The 19,889-nt window shown below is 37.3% G+C and overlaps 3 protein-coding genes across 3 annotated transcripts; 2 read left to right on the forward strand and 1 right to left on the reverse strand.

Moving 5' to 3' along the window:
• The first annotated feature begins 458 nt into the window (after window positions 1-458).
• LOC125204649 (plant intracellular Ras-group-related LRR protein 6) lies at window positions 459-2,187 on the forward strand. Its single transcript, XM_048103355.1, has 3 exons — window positions 459-784; window positions 900-1,069; window positions 1,322-2,187. Exons 1-3 carry the CDS (start codon window positions 590-592, stop codon window positions 1,992-1,994), a joined length of 1,038 nt encoding a protein of 345 aa, XP_047959312.1. The 5' UTR covers window positions 459-589; the 3' UTR covers window positions 1,995-2,187.
• A 2,530-nt stretch (window positions 2,188-4,717) lies between these two features.
• LOC125203416 (putative oligosaccharyltransferase complex subunit CG9662) lies at window positions 4,718-5,495 on the forward strand. The gene has a single exon (XM_048101753.1). The coding sequence runs from the start codon at window positions 4,788-4,790 to the stop codon at window positions 5,283-5,285; it is 498 nt and encodes a 165-aa protein (XP_047957710.1). The 5' UTR covers window positions 4,718-4,787; the 3' UTR covers window positions 5,286-5,495.
• A 3,381-nt stretch (window positions 5,496-8,876) lies between these two features.
• LOC125203655 (plant cysteine oxidase 2-like) lies at window positions 8,877-11,564 on the reverse strand. Its single transcript, XM_048102051.1, has 5 exons — window positions 11,131-11,564; window positions 10,804-10,925; window positions 10,159-10,315; window positions 9,840-10,061; window positions 8,877-9,195 (listed from the first exon to the last, which is right to left on the reverse strand). Exons 1-5 carry the CDS (start codon window positions 11,369-11,371, stop codon window positions 9,065-9,067), a joined length of 873 nt encoding a protein of 290 aa, XP_047958008.1. The 5' UTR covers window positions 11,372-11,564; the 3' UTR covers window positions 8,877-9,064.
• Between the last annotated feature and the right edge of the window lie 8,325 nt (window positions 11,565-19,889).

Consider the following 19,889-nt stretch of genomic DNA (forward strand, 5'->3'; position numbering starts at 1 on the left):
TTGAATTAATAAAAAACAACAAATATAGCTTGCAAAAGATAACATGGAATAAGCGACCGGTTTTTTGGACTCAAGTTTCCAAAATATCAGATTTATGAATTGAATTCTTGACAAATTATAAACTTGAGTTAGAAGCATTTGAAGCGATATATTAAATGAAAAACATAAATAATGATTTAGAAATTAAAATTAGAAGTAAAAATTAAAAATAAAATGAAAAAGGTAATTGAAAATGGGAAAAGAGGTGGGGAAGTAGAGCGCAATTGGCGGGCAGCACAAGTAACTGAAAGGGTTGACTTTTGGAAGCTGGTAACGTCACGCGCATTATACGGATTTTGTACCTTACCATTCTTATTGACCGTACGTACCATCTCTAAATTACGTAATTCTCCACCTTCTTAATTCTTCTCTCTCTCAATATATTATATATACATTCACACCCTCACTCCCTCTTGTATATCTTGATCTTGTTTTCTTGAGATTTCTCATAGATTGACAAGCTCATGAAGAGTCTTGTCGAGTAGGAGAATTTGATCATACATATATATATATATATTATATTTAGAGAGATCTATCGAGGTGTGTGAAGATGATGTACGAGCATCAGCATGTTGGGATTAGTGATAATAAGGGGAGGCAGATGAGATTAGATGATTCCGATCATGATTCCTCCACTAAGCTCGAGATCGTGGATTTGAGTGGTTTGTCTTTGGATTCACTCCCTAATCCCCCTCTCAATTTGGCCACCATCTGCAAATTAGACCTCTCCAACAACAATCTCCAGGTATACTATTAATTTTCATATTAATTTTGTACATGAATAATTCATGAAGGTGCAAATACGTGATGATTTGTTTAATACTAGTAGTAGTAATTATTTGATTTGATTTGATTGACAGAACATTCCAGAATCGTTGACAGCGCGGCTCCTAAACGTGATCGTGCTGGACGTGCACTCCAACCAGCTCAAGTGCCTCCCAAACTCCATCGGATGTCTCTCGAAACTCAAGATCTTGAACGTCTCCGGCAATCTTCTTCAGCAGCTTCCTAGAACCATCGACAACTGCAGGTATTAATTACATATAGTACTCATTAAGTAATCATATGTTGTCCGTTTCCTCTCCCTTTTCATGCTTATCATCTTCCCTTCACACGTGTGGGCCCAATTCCCAACTTATCATCCTATCTAACTAACTTATCGCTTATCTATAATTTGTGATATCAACCCGAACATATTTATATGTTAACTAAATGTCACATAGTTATCAACTGGGCATATTCATTCCTAATGATCAAACCCTAATTACTTGACTCTGGGCAGATCCCTTCAAGAGTTGAACGCCAACTTCAACAAGCTCCGGCAGCTCCCGGACAACATTGGCTTCGAGCTCGTAAACCTGAGAAAGCTATCGGTGAACTCAAACAAGCTGGTTTTCCTACCAAACTCGACCTCCCACCTGAGCAACCTCCGGGTGCTGGACGCCCGCCTCAACTGCCTCCGCTCGTTACCGGAGGACCTCGAGAACCTCGTAAACCTCCAGATTCTCAACGTGAGCCAGAACTTCCAGTACCTGGGCAGCCTCCCCTACTCGATCGGGCTCCTGATGTCGCTGGTGGAGCTGGACGTGAGCTACAACAAGATCACGGCCCTCCCGGACTCCATCGGGTGCCTGAAGAAGCTGCAGAAGCTGAGCGTGGAGGGGAACCCGCTGGTGTCGCCGCCGCAGGAGGTGATGGAGCAGGGGCTGCACGTGGTGAAGCAGTACCTCTGCGACAACATCAACGGGACGTCGCACAAGCAGTCGAACAAGAAGAATTCGTGGCTGGGGAAGCTGGCCAAGTGCGGGACCTTCAGCGGGAGCGTCAAGATTCCGGATAGGGAAGCCTACATAATTCCGAGTTATCGCCCCATCGACGGCCTAGCCTCGCCCAGATATATGGGGATGTTCTCACCAAAGCGACTCTTCTCTCCCAAGTCCTACTTCTCCAGATGATGATTCTGTGTTTCCTCGCTTTTTAATTTGTCATTCATGCCTCATCAATTTTGAGTTCTGTTGTCGTGTTTTTGTAAAATAGATGTGCGTGTAATGTAAATTATTGCATGAGTTTGTAGCGCCGCTGCTCCTCGCGCGGCCTTGTTTCGGAGATTTGAGTAAATTAAATAAAACCAATCTAGTCTTGCGCCAACAATTTACTACTTAGTATCAAAATCTCTATTTTTCCCAACTCAAGTAAAAGTAAGTAGTACTATAACACGTTGTCTGTATTCGGCCGTTTTCGTCCATGTCATATATAACTCTGCTAACTTATCAATGCAATGTATTAAAAATGTCAACACGATGATATTAAATTGTCTAACACATAATGTCAACACAATATATTGAAATGTCAACAAAATTATGTGATGACATTTTTAATACACCGCGTTGATGAGTTAACAGAGTTAGCAACTTAAGAAAACTAACAATTGATCAAACCCCTTACCACAATAAATTGTATTTTTATCTTAAAAGTTCTAAAACTTGTGGAGTAGTTTTGAAATAGAGATATTAAGAGTTAGATCGCACAATTACACCTCGTTTATAATTTGTACTCCTATTTGGTAGTTTAAATAAATTTAATGGTAAATGAATTCAAATTTAAAGGCTGCGCTACGGAGGACTCAAACATAGTCTCTTCAACCGTAACTCTATGTTCTTATTTAAGTTCAATAGTTGCATAAGCCGTATCAATTTTTCCTTCGATTAGATTATCAAATGCTACTACTCCCCCGTTCCGAGTAAATACTACTCCCTTCGTCTGAGAATAGAAGTCTCATTTCTTTCCGACACGAGCTTTAAAAAATATTAAGAAAAGTTGGTGAAAGAAAGTTAGTGGAATATGGATCTCACTTGTATATATTAGTTTTAAATGATATGTGAGTTGAATGAGTTAGTGGAATGTGTGACATTTTACCACTTATAGAAATAATGAACCGGAACTCATATTCGCCAACGGACCAAAATGGCAAAACGGAACTCCTATTAGCTGATGGAGGGAGTATGAACTTCTATTAAGTAGCGATACACTATTCTTTGCAGAGGGACAAAATGTTGGTCATCTATTGTGGATCGGTGGGAATTCCTTGTCCAGATTGAGATCGAGTCTATAAAAATCGTAAGCTCTTGCTATACGGATGGAGGACTGGTTGAATGCACATCTGATTTTAGATTAGAGCATCATTAACCGTGATCCGGATCCAGGCCCCAAGTCCCCTCCACGTCATCATTCTCCTAATTTTCTGCGCCAGGCCACAACTCCTATAATCTTGCAAGCCTCATGCAGGTTTCAACTATTAAATAGCAATATTCACAACTATAACATATTTTACTCGTAAAAATACACTAAAACGAGTCCATTAAAATTGCACAAATACTAATTAAATACATAAAATTGAAATATAAAGCTCAGCCTATTAAATATATTAAACCTAAAAGTTTCCCTTCCCCTTTCTCTTCTTCCCCTCCTCTCTTCCCACGCAGTCATCTTCTTCCCTTCCTGTCCTTTTCATTTTCTTTCTCTACTTCCATTTCCATCAACTACTCATCTTCTCAACTTGAAAATACAACAAATATGAATGTTCAAATACAAAAACTCCAAAAAAATTGATTAAAAATAAAAAAGAATTGTGGCCCGCCCTGGAGCCTCCAACTTCGAGCCGAACCGCAACCAGGCCTAGCCTCAGGCCGCTGGCTCGTCCCCAGGCGCGGCCCAACCCCGTCCCCTCCCTCCTCCAACCCGCAGGCCACGGGCCGGGACTTAGGTGCGGTCCGGCCCGCTGGCGTTAGTGACGCTCTTATGCTTACTTTTCTCCTAATTCATTCCTTTACTTTCGTATTCATAATTAACTAATATATTGGAAACTAATATAATCGACTAATTGATCATTAAAAAAAAAAAAAAAAAGTGGTTATCTTTAGTCTAAGAGCATCCGCAATGGTCGGCTAGCGACCGGCTAGCCGATTCGCCGCGCTAGCCGAACCATTGCAATCGGCGATGACGAAATCGGCGAGCGGATCGGCGTGGGCTGGCCGATCGCTCGTCGCGTTGGCCGAAGCCTGGCCGATCGGCTAGCCGCCATTGTGGCGGCCCGATCGGCCAGCGCTATTTTTTAATTTTTTTAATTCTTTTTTAATTATTTTTTTATTCTTTTTTTTATTTTTGAAAAATTATATAAACGAGACCCCCGTTCGGCTAGCGGCAAACTATAACGGATTCAAGGCATACTAACATTTTTTTATGTATTTTTTTAATAAATTAGTGAGGAGTAGAGTGGGGCGGTGGCTCGTGTGTGGAACCCTGGATTTTTTTTTATTATGCAATTTTTTTTATTTTTAGTTAATGTACTTTTTTTTAAAAATAAAATTAATGAATTTTCCCGTATATGTCTCGTAAATTTAATTCGGTAATTTAATCGTAATTTTAATTCCGTAAATGTAGTATATTTTGAATTATTTTTATTACTTACTGGCCTATAATTTATGGCCTACTACTTAAATCTGATGTGGCAGGTGGATTTTTTAGTGTTGCTGACGTGGCAGGGGAGAAAATGGCTAGCCTATTGCTGGCCTATGGCTGGCCTAAGCACCATTGCGGATGCTCTAAAAATCAATTCGCAATATTGGAAAACGAAAAACTAGTTTAAATAAGAGTGTAAAATAATCATTTATTCAGGATTTAGCGAACTAGAAACACTCCAAATCCCTCTCTCAACTGAACTCCCCCAAATCCAGATCCACCCCTAAATCATGTCCAGCGCCGCTGCGCAGCTCGATCAATCGGGCTCAATCGACCCGATTTTCCACGCCCTTCGAGTCCTACCGTTCTCCTTCCTCCGCCCGCCGCGCCTCCGCTTGAAGCTGCCGTCTTTCAGCCTCCCCTCTGCCATGACGGTCTACGCTCTCATCCTCCTCACTTACTTCATGGTCGTCTCCGGAATCGTCTACGACGTCATCGTCGAGCCTCCCGGCATCGGATCCACGCAGGACCGCTTCACCGGGGCGGTCCGCCCGGTCGTATTCATGCCGGGCCGGGTCAACGGCCAGTACATCATCGAGGGGCTCTCTTCCGGCTTCATGTTCGTGCTCGGCGGCACCGGGATCGTGTTGCTGGATCTCGCTCTCGATAAGAATCGAGCTAAGAGTGTCAAGGTATCCTATTCCACCGCGGGGATCGCATTCATCGTCATTTCTTACGTTATGAGCATGCTGTTTATTCGCATTAAGATCCCCGCCTACCTTCGCTGATTAGGTTATTTTCTGGTTTCTGAGGATTTTCCTTTTCCTTTTTACTTTTTGGTTGTAAAATCGGAACACGGCCAGAATTTCGGGAACTAGTTTCTCTCATGCTGTGCTACTGTTGTTCTAAGATATGTCATTATACTATGAATTAGGAGAAGGTGAGAAACTTTAGCATTTTGTTGGCAATATTGCACATTGTTTAGTTGGAATTTGATATGTGGCTGCTGTCAATTTATAGAGGTTCTTACGAGATTAGATGAACTATTTGATGGGCTTCGAGTTAGGTTTTCAATTCACATTGATTAATTAGTCTCGTGCTTTTCTTCTTACAAGATATTGGTGCTTTTCAGTGTAAAAATGACAATGAAAGAAGGTAGATATACTAACCTGAACAGTTTGGATTACATATGCTCCAAGTATAACCAGAATTTGGTGTTTATGCTCTAAGGCTGTTTTGGATTGTGGTTGTGTTGTGCCTTATAGTGTTGTTTCCAGGGTTCTAGGAGTTCAAACAGGAATGGAATTTTTTTTTAAAGATTACATTGGTTATGATAGACATGATCAGAAGTTTAGTTGAAGATGAGTCTTTGAATATTTGACACAGGGGGTTCCTAATGCATCCTTAGTATGGCATTTTTTCAGAATTTTGATTGAAGCTGTGGTATGACTATGGTGCTCAGTGTCTGCCAAGCATTTTGTGTAGTAAAGTTTTGTCTACCATATTGCTTGTTGATAAAAGCAATCAATTCAAGCATATATTAAAATTAGATGTTTTTCTTATTAGAAAATTTCAGCTAGCTCTTATGTTATTTCTGTTCTCGTTGGTAGATTTGTGGTATTTCTGTTTCTTAAGTAGCATGAACCTTTAACTTATCTATCTTAGTATTGAGTAGCCATCTTCTTTGCAGTATATGAATTCAGTAAACCCTTTGTCAATGTCACCACATAACTGTATGAGGTGAGGTCTTTTGCTTTATTCTTCTTTCTTAGCATTATACACACCGCAAGTTGAACCAAGGTTTTGCATGTGATCGATTATTAACCTTAGAAAATAGTTAATTTAACCTATTTATGTGGATTTATCAAATGTAGATGGGGTAAGTTTACTCTGCCCGATTACAGCTGCTTTCTTTGTCTTTATCCTATCATGTTCTGATCTACCTTTTTTAGTTTTTGCAAAAATTGATACAGGATAAGTAGCCAAAATCAGTAAAATAATTCTTCGAAGAAACAGATTGTGGTTTACTTACTGTGGCTAGCTAAGAGCTTGTTTGTTTGGAAATATACTAAAACAATTAGATATATTGGATAAGCACCATGATTATTATAGTGGATAAGTGGAGATTGCAAATTATTAACGTGCACGTAAGATTCAAGTGTCTGATCTATTTTGTGTATTTTGTTACTTTTGTATGTGAATTAAGATAATAAGATTAGAAGAGATTTGATGCTTACAACCCTGGAATTTTGCTGAAATCCCACCCCTACGGTTGGCCCTTGTTCTTTTGCTTTCCCCACATTTATAGCTTGCAATGTGAGAGGATCTCCCTCCTCCACCCACATTTACTGCCAAGTGCCACCCCCTGTTCTTCAACTTGCGAAGGAGAGTGTTGCGCTGATTCCGATCAGTGGTGTTACATATCGCTCTTAATTAAGGCTATAACCATTCGTTAACTCACAACAGCATTTTTGCCGTATATGTTTTCCCCATGGCTGCTCTTATCATGAAGTCATAATCCGTGATAAGCTTACCATCTCTGGGCAACAAATGGTCCTGCAACCATGTCTATTTGAGTGAGTGTCTGCGTTTCAAGATCTCTTTGAACTCGACTGCTTACCATCTCAGCCACATCCGATAATGAGCCCAAATTCTACCAATCTTAATAGATAAAGCGAGAAGTGTACTGGTGGAAATAAAGTAGCTACTTCAGTTTTTATCATATGGAGTATTACCTAGTATTGTCACATCTATGTTTCCGCAGATGATTGACATGTGGCGATCCATAGATGAAAAGTAAACTGTGTTAACTGATGGCAATGATATGGAAAGTTTTAATCCACAATGAAAATATTGGAAAGATTTCAATTTTGTCATGTCTTTCCAACTTCCATTAGAAGCTCTGTGAATCCTTTGAAATGGATGACCATCGAACCTATGGCTGTGGTTCCTATTGCTATATTTGGCATGGTAATACGAGTATGTTTTCTTTAAGGTGAATGTGAAGCTTAGAATTGTGAGGGTGGAGGAACATCTGCGCATTTGATGTGTCTCTCGTTGCAGCTGGGAGATGGAAATTGTAGTACTAATACTCATATTATAGTCAGCCCTCTTCTTTCTTCCAGCTAATACACAACTAATGAGTAAAGTTCATTTTTAATGGAGCAGTCAAAAAAAAGAAAAAGTTTACTTTTAATGGCATATAGGGAGTATATAACTTACCAAACACCATAAATTTAAATTACAAAAGTATTAGCAATCAAGCCACGATGAACTCCTTGTAACTAGTGTAAATGTCGCAGATTGGTAGATTAAAACTTTTATATTCATTAGTCATCATCTATAGACATTAAGAGATGTCCAAATACGGAGAACCTCATATTCATTAGTGGAAATGAAATACTCCCTTTGTTCCTCAAATTTTATCATATTTTTTCATTTTTTTCCGTCACACAAAATTTGTCACATTTCACTTTTTAACATTTTTGGTAGTGAGCCTCATATTTTTATTACTACCTCCGTATTTAAAAAATAGAAATATTTGAAACGACACGAGTTTTAATACATAATTGGTAAAGTAAGAGAAAAAATTGGTTAAGTAGAGAGAGGAAGAGAAAAATTGGTAAAATCAGAGAGATGAAGAGAAAAAAGTAATTTAAGTAGTGTTAGTGGATTATGAGGTTCACTTCTTAAAATAGAAAGTTTAGAAAATTTCTATTTTTAAGAGACGGATCAAAATGGAAATAGTTTTTATTTTGAATTCAAAGGTAGTATAAAACTAATATATAAAAGTAGGATCTACTCTCCATTAACTTTTCAACTCACTTTTCATTACATTTTTTTTAAAACTCGTGCCTGGTCTAACAAAATTTAAGAGACAGAGGGAGTACTAATAATTACTCCTACAATGTATACCGTCAACATTGGTATTGAGCCGTTAATAGTTCGCCGGGAATTCAACTACCGGTGAAGCTAGAGAAGTCACCCTAAGAATTGGGTCCTTAAAATGTTATTCTTTTGACTGGAGAAGTGATGAGAAATTATTAAGGGATAAAGGAGGTTACCATGCTTATAAGAAAGCAGGGGTTTCCCTCATTTATCACTCACTTTATGAGCTGTATTCCAAAAACTGCATTAGTGGTTCTTGTTGTGGATTTGAAGATGAGTCTTTGATTTTTATCCGTGTTAAAATTAAGTGCTCGGTGCAGCGCGCGTTGGTCATCTAACCGCCCAAAATTGAACTCAACAGTAGTACTCCGTCATTAGATAAAGATCTAATATTGAGCCAATTAAAAACATTTGTACCAGCCCAAATAGTTTTAAGCTCCTCAAAATCTTTAAAAAGTAGTTGCTGCGGCTATTCAGAAGAGCAAAAAATCTGAAAAAACAAGCCTTCCTCCTTAGTTGCGCAGGGAGACTGTAAAAGTGGCTTAGCTTCTCTTTTCCCTGATCTACAATACAAAGGGGATATGTGTATATACAAAAAGAAACAAAACATGCTCTGCGTGGATGAGCAGGAGCTCAAGACAGTTCCAAAAAAAGTTAAAAAGGAGAAGAAGAAATGTGTTTAGCTACTATAAGGATTGTTAATCTGTGGACCCATATACTTGATTCCGTCCATCTCCGACTCCTCAGGGATTTCAGTTTCCTTTAGCCAACCATACCCACCTTCTCTAACCTTCCTAATTTCTTCACTCTCTGCAGGTAATACAAGAAAATAGAGTGTTAATGACTGTAATCAACAACAACTTGAACTTGTGATGATTTTTAACTTCAATAGTCTGTGCATACTGTAATGAAAATCTAACTATGAGTAAAAGGGCATAAATTCCAATTCCAAATCCTCAACATTATCCTTAGTCTCAATACCTTCTAGTCATTGAGCTTTACTGCCACAATTTTCTATTGAATTATGCTTCTGAGTGGTATCCAAAAACTACTATACTAAACTCTACTTCATCTGTCCCACTAAAAGTGATGCGTTTTCCTTTTCAGGTTGTCCCACTAAAAGCGACATATTTCCTAAAATGTAAACAACTCCTCTATTTTTTCTTTCTCCTACTTTATTCACTCTCCACTTAACTCACAATAAAACACTACATAAAATCTCATGCTGATAATCAAATGATTCATATTTAGTGGGATGGAGGTAGTATATAAGATGACATTTTTCTCCCCGATAAACCTACAACTATCAGTCATTTGCTAACAGAAGCATGCTTGTTATCTCATTCACATCATAAATAAGCAGTGTCTAGAAGTTAAATTTTGATCAGACAGAGAGGGAAAAACAGAGAGCAGCGACAAGATGATACCATAACTGAAAATATTTAGTATCTTACCCAGTAACGCATGAACTTCTTGGTAATGTGTGCAATCACGACCATCATCTTTAGAATATGGAGGTCCGATTACATCAAGTACGGCACATGGTGTTATTGCAGTAAATTCATGGATATTTCCTCCTGAAGTTGGATATAATACCGAACTGTCACATGGGGCTGTGAACGTTGTGTTGGCTTTTAGCTTTGCCAATCGCACAGAACTTCCATCCACATCTAGAACTACAAAACACACACACATATATATTAGTAAATAAATTGCATTGATCTTTATTCTTATGTTTCTTCAATTGGTAGAAGAACTCGCTAGGCCACTTACATTTAGTAGGTGATATCGAGCAATCAGAACTAAGGGGATCAACCCAATCATACGCTTTAATGTGCATTGACCCCAAGAGGAGCTTGTTGAAAACAGTCATTTCAGGATGGTTGTGAAGAGGTATGACTGCAGTTTCCGGGAGGAAGAATATGCACAACTGCAAAAGGTAAATTGGAGCTTAAATATGTAAGTACATTCTTGATTTGAGGTTGATAAATTAAGCATATGCACACATAATTAATAAAAGAGGTGTAAAATGATCTTATGCCAATAATCACTCAACACTCCAAATGGTATAACCTTAAAGGGGCATACTTTTCAATGGTTTCATGATTGATAAACTACACCTCACATACTAGGATTTCTCCAATTCTACCCTTTCAACAGTGAGTATGCAACCAAGTAAAATTAGCTTAAATAATAGAGATTATTTTAGTAAACAATGATATTCCAAAGTTTCAATCCAACTTAGTAAACAATAGATTAGTTTATTTTCATCCATCTAGGCTGATCCTCAAACATGAAGAGGGCGACTCCTTTGAATTATAGTGTAGATTGACGATATATATAATCGAGGCCAATCCATAGAATTATGGTACTCCGTTAACAAGTAAAATCATCACCAATATGACAAATGCAAGATACCTCGAATTTGTCACATTTGTAGATGGTTGCTGAGGTTACTCGTGGAGCCCGATCAATCTCGGTCTTGGGTTTAAAGAAGTGTAGATCTTTGCTAAGCCCTACATCCTCGGGTTTCATCCCATCTGATACATGATACCATAAATTTACAATTAATAACACTTCTCTTCACAACACAACACTATGTTCATCTTCCTGAACTATATAGTTTGTTAAATCACTATCTATAAAAAACACTATCCGAAACAAAATCCCCAATCTCTTTTTCACCAATTCCCCAGAAAGTAGTACTATATAATATCCAAATTCATTTCAATTTTGATTGCTTACCAAGGATGCGACACAAATTTTGAACATCAGAAGCAGAAGGAACAGTCCCGGGACCCTTGAAAGCTCTGCTGCAAGACTCAAAGAGCTGCTGCAGAGTATTGGAAACCAGCGGCACATTTTCGGGGCGCTTCAATTGAATCGTAACCCTCCTCCGACATCTCCTCTTCTTAATCGCCTTATCAACATGGTGCTCAGATTCATCCGATCTTCTAGCAAAACCCGCCGATTTAACTCCCATCATATAATCAAATCAAATTAAAATCTACCCTGAAAAAATCGTAATTGGGAGGGCAGCAAATAAGGGGGATCTGGGAGAGGATAGAGGGGAATAAATAGGGCAGAAGATGAAGGAGAAGTGAGAGGATAACGGTGGATGGGAGTTGAAAAGAGTGCGGAAAAACCAGGGGCCATAGGCGGTAAAGTGGAAGAGGAGATGTTTTGATTTGATTGGAAACAGTTTATATATCTAGAAAAGGAAACAAGGCAGTTTATTTCCCGCCCCAAGATTGCATATAAAACTACCAAGATTAGTAGTCCCACTGTTTTAGACTAAATTCCATACAGGTGTCATGTCATGTGCAACTTGGATTTCCATTTCACTTTTCTCTTTCATACTCTATTTAAATTCACACATTTATTCAACTGCTATAAACTTTAATTGGGGGTCAGTGAATTCATGTTTTTTTTTTTAGTTTACTTAGTATGGATAAGATAAAGTGGAGTAGATTTGCTTGAAGTTGAAGAAGACGATGATTTCTATGTATTCATTCATCGTCTAACTCTCTGAAAAAAAGATGAATATAAATGAAAACAGAAGAAATATTAGAAATCTTATTCTATAGACTATATATATCCATTGAACACAAACCCATTAATAGATTTATTTTTCCAAAGAATATTTAATCCTTTAAAATTTTTTCCAATGAATCTCACTCGTTATTTTATACTAAGAATTAGACAAATTCCAGCTAGTGTTAATGCTATCGTTAATTCCTATATTAGTTGGAAAACGACTCTGTTGCACTGCATAGCAATTTCTGTTCTCGAGCATGCCGTCACATAATCATCGATTTTTAAATTGTGTTATAGTAAGATCTAAATTTTAAGCTCACATAAGCGATTTTTATAGTGTCTAAATTAAAAATTAGTGTCTTGATTGTCTATATTTAATCATGTGTCGAATTTGCAATCACATGTAAAGCATTTACTATAAGTTAATAAAGTCCTTAAAATAAATAGCACTCTATTAATTGGAGTACCGGTTTTAAAATTAAATTTATTGAATTGGATAATAAAGTAAGCAATAACCTTTAGGAGTGCCACTATACGATATGTAGTATATGCTCTACAATTTGATAAAAATAAATCTTAATTACGAGAATGAATGCTTTGCTGACTTGGTAAGGTATAATATATTTTTCCAATTTTAAAAGAATATGCATTTTTTAAGGACACTTGAATATAAATTTTAATGCACAATTGGTAAAGTAAAATATACATAAAAAAAATTAAAATATTGTTAATAGATAATGGATCTAATTTCATTAAAGAGAAAAGAGTTTCTAAATTTAAAAAGTGTATATTCGTGGGCCATTAATTATTTGGTTTACTATGTTTTTCCGGCTATTGGGATGAAGTTATTAAGTATTTCTGTTATGGCCATCCCGTTCAAATGGCCTGCGAGGCTGCGACTATATCGTGTGAGAAGGTGAAAGCAAAAGATGACGCAATGAGGACTAAGATGTTGGATGTTGGGCTTGGGCCTTGGGCCATTAATCTATGTTTTTCAGCTATAGGGATAATGTTATTAACTATTTTGCTGACTGTAAAATAATGGAGGCCCAACACCAACAAACTCACATCTCTACTGGTCTTTGCATGTACGAAGTTGTTCATTATTGTGCTCCATCCTCCAAGTAGGCTACAGTCCTAAAAAAAGAGGTAAAAATCAACTGTACATGATAGTTTTAAGGATGTCAGTGTAGCCCGCAACTGTGTGCTGGCTTGAATAGCTCATCAAATTTATAGGGTTAGGGCTGGAAATTTGTAGCCCGATAAAATTAAAACTCAACTAGCCCGCACCCAATTAACTCGTAACCCGTTAGGGCCAGACCCAAAAATCCGATGGGCTGACCCGAAAACCCGATAAAATTTCTATTATTCTATTTTTTTACTCCTAATTTGACACTTCATTGATTAATTTTATATTATAGATAACTAAATAAATAACTTTCAATTTATATTGAATATATAAATTATACATTGATTTTTATTAATATAATAATTGATAAATAAATTAAAAACTCCAAACTCACTAAAAAAATATTTAAAAATTTCTAAAACATGCATTAAAATTTCACGAAATATCTCAAATATTAGTATTTGATCATGTTTTTGAGATATACTCTCCGACTATTTTTTTCTACGCACTTTCACGCAAAACGGCAGCCAATCGACATTATACTAATATTCTACATTACCAAACTAAAATGGTATATATATCTACACAGAAGTTTGATGGATGCATATCTTCTGTGGTTGATGTTTGTTATCTGCGAAGTTTGGCTTGCTTTATCCTGGCTTCTCGACCAGTTACCAAAATGGTATCCAGTTAATCAGGAGACCTTTCTTGAAAAACTTGCACTGAGGTTGGTGAAAAGTTTTAATATTCAACTCTATGGCTGAAAGAGTGAAATATGATCTCGTCCTAACTTTTCTCGTCTATGTTCACAGATATGACAAAAGGGTGAGCCTTCTCAGTTAGCACTTATTGATGTGATTGTCATTACTCCGGATCCCATGGACTATCCCGTCAAAAAAGTCTCGTGCTATATTTCAGATGATGGTGCTGCAATGCTCACCTTTGATGCCATCTTTGCAACAACCAAGTTTGCCAAGGAATGGGTACCTTTTTGCAAGAAGAATCACATCGAACCTAGGGCACCTGAGTTCTATTTTTAACAGAAGATAGATTATGTGAAGGACAAGATTCAGCCTTTATTCGTTAAAGAACGCAGATCAATGAAGATGAATCACAAGTTTCTTATTGCTAGTTGACATCGCTGGTATGTGTTGACATAGTAACGCTAAGAAATTATTTCTGTAACATAGATTCTATACATATTTTACATCGCTGGTAAGAACACAGACCAATGAAGGCGAATCATGAGTTTCATATTGCTAGTTAACATCGTTGGTATGTGTTGACATGGTAACGCTAAGAAATTATTTAGTTGACATAGATTCTATACGTATATGACATCGCTGGTATGTGTTGTAGTATAATTTTTATAGGACAGACTAAAATGAAAAATATCTTTAATTCTATGAAAAAGAGTACTCCCTCTGTAGTTGAATCGTATTCTTTTTTGTGAATCACGAGTTTATTATTGCTAGTTGAAAAGAGTACATTTTTATAGGACATACAATGGGCTGTAATTGTATTTCTTAACATATATAATTCCTGCAGCAAAGATATAAAGAATTTAAGGTCCAAATAAATGCTCTTGTTGCAGAGGCAAAACCATGCCTGAAGAAGGGTATGTGATGAAAGATGGAACTGCTTGGCCTTGAAACAACAAGCGGGAAAAGTTCCTCATGCTTTTAAAGGGTCGGGGGAAACGTTCCGCTCTGTCTTACCTCTATGTGTTTCCGCATGCCATTAAAAGGTAGCAGGAAACGTTTCCCATGCCATGAATGGGTCGCGGGAAAAGTACATGTCTCTCTTAAATCTATGACTTTCCTCATGCCCTTAACATGTCGTGGTAAAATTTCCTCATGCTTTTAAAATATTACGGAAAAAGTTCCTCATGCTTTTAAAGGGTCGCGGGAAACGTTTCGCTCTGTCCCTAGTGATCAAAATCGACGTTCAAAATATATGCTCCATTGGTGAGGACAGCGGACGCACGAGTCTAAAGCGCATAGCGAAAAAATAGGTTATGAGTTTCTAGAATCGAGAGAATGTTGAAGAATATGAACAAATATTGATCCTTTCCAATTTTTCAAGCAAAACAATTATGAATCACCTACCAGAGCATTCATAGCTCCGGCTTTCTTGTGATGCTGGAATCCAGGACACTTCATACGAGAAACATAAACCAATCGAGGTATTTCATTTCCATTAGGCGGAAACCTTTTCCACGACCGTTTAATGGCACGTGGAACATTTCCCGCGACCCTTTAATGGTATAAGGAACTTTTCCCACGACTTGTTAATGGCATGAGGATAAAACATTAATACAAATGTTTTTTGTCGAGGTAATATTTCAAAAATTAATACAGACGAATGTAACAGAACACCGTCGCTTGGTCGACTCACCCGGCCGGACGATGAGAATTCGTCGGACATTTGAACCCTCTTTTTTGCCGTGCCTATAATATTTATTAGTTTGTCAATCATGAGTTTTTATTATCAAATTTTTTTTTTTTACCAACATGTGCTTTGATACAGACCAAACATGAGAACTCATCCCAAAAGACTTGTCTGTTAGGAGATAGAGCCCATTTAGTCTATATACCCCACACTAGTTGCTCTCGCAACCGATGTGGGACCTTTGAGTCCGTAACATGCTTGCTGCATTTCTCCCAAAAATGTGAGAACAACTAGTGTGGGGTATATAGACTAAAATGAACTCTCTCCTAACAGTTTACTCCCTCCGTTCAGCGGTAGTAGAGGCGTTTCTTTTTCGGCACGGGATTTAAGAAAAATTGTATTAAGTGGGTTAAATAAAGGAAGAATAAAGTAAGAAGTAAAAAAGGTAGAGATATGAAGAAAGAATAAATTAAGAGAGTGTAAAGTAAGAGATAAGAAATGTGTTGACTTTTGCTATAAAAGGAAATAACTCAACTACTATGGAACGCACCGAAATGGTAAAATGACTCAACTACCGCGGAACGGAAGGAGTATTTTGGTGTTAATAAAATAGAGCATGTTAATTTCAGCGGTTTGAGTTAATAAATGAGAAATATCTTTACTCATTAGTAAATAGGCGTCAATATGCGTGTGTAATGATGGTTGTGATAGATACTAGTCAATCAAATTAGTAAATACTACCACTCAAGTTAGTAAATGTTACCACTACAACATCTTCATCACATCCTCCTCTGCATTCTTTCTCACTTCAGCAGCTTCAGCTTCATCACTTCAGCAGCTTCAGCTTCAGCTTCAGCAGCTTCATTCTCCTCTGCATTCTTGTACACGTCCACCATATGTACACTCTGCGTCATCTCATCAAGAACCACTCCAAAGCTCTATAAAAAATGGACATCCCTCCCCAAAGCACATATTTGTACCATGGAAACTGGTGTCCCGCGATAGACGTGATTGTGATGGACATGATCGTTAAGCCGAAGGAGGAGACGAGGTGCCGCCTTCACGAATTCCAAGCTGGTTCCTTATGAAGGTTGCTCAAGCGGAGAAAGTCAATCTCAAATTCCATCATCTTCCATAGCGTCTTCAGATCGTCGTACCGAAGCATATGCCGAAAAGAAAAGAAAATATGATACATTCAGGCATATCGCTCTTTGAAAACATCGTTGATGGAAATAGAACAAGGAACCCCGTTAAGAATTACTCTCCAACGTAAAATTTATCAAGAGTTTCCATTTTTCAGTATTTTCTTATACGTACATTGTTATCTTAATGGATTTTTGTGGCTAATGCAGGTCTGGAAGATCAAAATTGAGGACAAAATTAAACCCATGGAGTTCAAAGCCCACATGACAGTTATTCTGTTCTTGTTTTCAGCATTTTCTTGAATTGGTGTTTTGGTTGTTGATTTGAATCTGTCATGCCACGCTATTTGAGGTGGTATATGGTTTTAGATAGAAATCTTAAATTTGACTCTTTCTTTGACAACCTTCAGGTACATTTTACATAACTAATTTTTGAATAGCTTTAACAAAATTATACATAATTTAAGGGCTCGTCATCGCAACTGAAAGTGCTAAACCGAGTGATGGAGGGAGCTTGCAAGTTTGGCCATTTTAAACACTAATATGTCACATCACTCCCGCATTCAAGTGCCACTATGCTTTTAGATTTTTAATATTCTCTGCCATCCTTGGTGATTTGTCATTAGTATATACATATATATGTTCCCTACGCTATTTGACCACCTAATTTTGTTATGATTGTAAAATATTTTGTGGTAGTCCTTGATTCGTTGATGCTGATATGATGTGTAAAATAGGGTGTGGTTTTGTGTACATATTGCTCCCCAATCGTACGTAATGATTGGTTTGTGTTCGATGATTAAGCTGGTTCGTCTGGTGTGAACCCTCGAGTGTTGTAATAAGCTTCATTGTGGGTATTATATGGATGTAGGGAGTAAGAAATTTTGAAACCAAAACTCGCCACCACACAAACGGTTCAGTTTAATGAGCCTGAGCACGTAAACAAGAACATGTTATAGAAATGTACGATTGAAACCACAATTCTAATAATGTTAACAGAAAACATTTACATGGTAGACAAATGCATAAGCCATGTTAGTCACAAGAGCAAGCATAAGCTATGCGAATATAGTGTCACACCATGTTAATAGCAAGCATAATCCATTATATGCATACACACACTATGTTAACAATAAGCATAATCCTTGTCCTTCCATGTCCACAACACACTATATAACTTACTTCTTTGGAGAACAAAGTTTTGCTTCTGTCCCAGTCTCTACATCAGGAAGCGTCAGCTGCTTACAATGAATTGAATGATGTATATGAGTCGATACTGAAAATTGACAAGGATAGGAAAATTCTTGAAAACATGAATGCATTCCCAACTTTCAGATTGGAAGATTTTAATGAAGCAAGTACACTGCGCCTTTGTTGACATTAATACATCATATTGTTGACATCGGTATACCACAATGTAAAACATTACTTTATGTAGTTAACATGACATGTAGTAAAAGGTACGATTGGTAGCTTTCCATGGCTTTTATTAAGTTTCCACATATTTGACTTGCTTTTATTAAGTTTCCACATATTTGACTTTTTCGATTATTTTATATGTTGTTTGATAGAAATCTTATTATAGGTAATACATCATTTGGTAGAGATTTGGCTTTATACTTGAAAATGCGTTTACACATTAAGTTGACAAATATAGCCTTGCTTTTTCATCAGAAAATAAATTGGGAGGAATGACGTACTTTTATCCTAATTTAATATTCCATACAAATAATAAAAATAAAAACAAAAAATTGGCTCATCAAATCAAATGAATGCCACAAAATGGATACACAAATTCATTAAATTCAATATGCGAATTTGCAAAACTGTAAATAGAATTTGAACAAATTGAAGAAATTAACATGAAAAAAAGGGAAATTTGGAATGAAAAATCCATCCAACACCTTTTTTATGCAAATTATGTTATAGATATAAATGAAGTGTATGAAAAAAAAGGAAAATTCAAGCAGAAATTACCAATATTGAAGAAATCCCCAAATTTCTCCTTCTTCACATTTATTCCAATAAAACTCGGCTAACCCGTAACCTAATTTACACAAAATCCCCGAATCAAGCCTATGAATCTCCCTTCTTCCCATCCCCTTCTCCCCATCCCCTTCTCTCTCCGTTATCAGCTTCGTCGTCTACTCATCTGGCGTCGCCGTCTTCTTCTGCGCGTCCTTCGCCTTCAGCTCCTGCAATTTGGAGTGATTGTAGTATGCGACGCCTAAAAATGTCAATCCATACCCGATCATATTCACCGGCGTGACGGTGTCCTTAATCATTGACCACGAGAATGCGATTAGGAGCCAATCCTTGACAACTCCGGATACCTCGAATTACCGCCGCCAATGAGTGTCGAATGGGATGCCGCTGTGTTTGTAGAGATCGGAAATTAGAAGGATTAATTTGGGAATAAAAAACCACAACATGAAGTCGGAATATCGGAGAAAACATAATACCTCAAACTTTCTAGTATAAGGAATTGCTGGAACCGCTGAAATTTCTGTCAAATTCGGTGAGATCCGAGAATTTAGTGTCGGGTTCTAAGAGAAAATCGCCTGCTACTAAATGGGGGAGAAGGTGAAATGTTGACCAGTTTAGTGGGCTTTTATGAGGTATTATAAGTTTCTAAAGCCTACCAAACATGCCCTATATGTACATGGATGAACAACAAACTGGATGAACTACCCCATTAAGTAAGTACATCTGATAAGAATCTCTTTGGGCAGAGAGTGAAGATTTGAGTGAGTTGCCATGGATGAACAACAAACTGGATGAACAACATGACATGTAGTAAAAGGTAACAATATATGTGCATCAGATTGGAAGATTTTAATGAAGTGACATGCTCATTTTATGAACGTTTTATTAAGGAGGATATGGATAAACAACAAACTGAATTGGAGATGGAAGGGGAAGGACATAAAGGAAAGGAGAAGGTGGTACAGGAAAACACATCTGACAAAGATATGGCTGGCCATAAGCCAAAAATGTTTCTCGTTCTTGATGTGAATGGGTTGCTTGTTGATATGAAAGAAATTAGGGTTTTAGCCGATGGTGCAGATTTTACCGTAGGGTGAAGACCAGGTACATGAATAAGTTGTAAAATGTCGCCTCTAATGCGGCTCGACTATGGACTGACATTCGTTTAATTTTCTATCAGTTTTTAAGAGACCGCACTGTGATAGTTTTCAATGTGGGTGTTTGGACTTCATAAGTCAAGTACTTTTCGACCTTTGCCTTTTAATGAATTTCCCATGAGTTTCTTGCAATATATATCATGTATTCTAACGTGCCATGTA

This window comes from Salvia hispanica, chromosome 2 (genome assembly GCF_023119035.1).
Source record: "Salvia hispanica cultivar TCC Black 2014 chromosome 2, UniMelb_Shisp_WGS_1.0, whole genome shotgun sequence".
In the NCBI taxonomy this organism is placed as follows: domain Eukaryota; kingdom Viridiplantae; phylum Streptophyta; class Magnoliopsida; order Lamiales; family Lamiaceae; genus Salvia; species Salvia hispanica.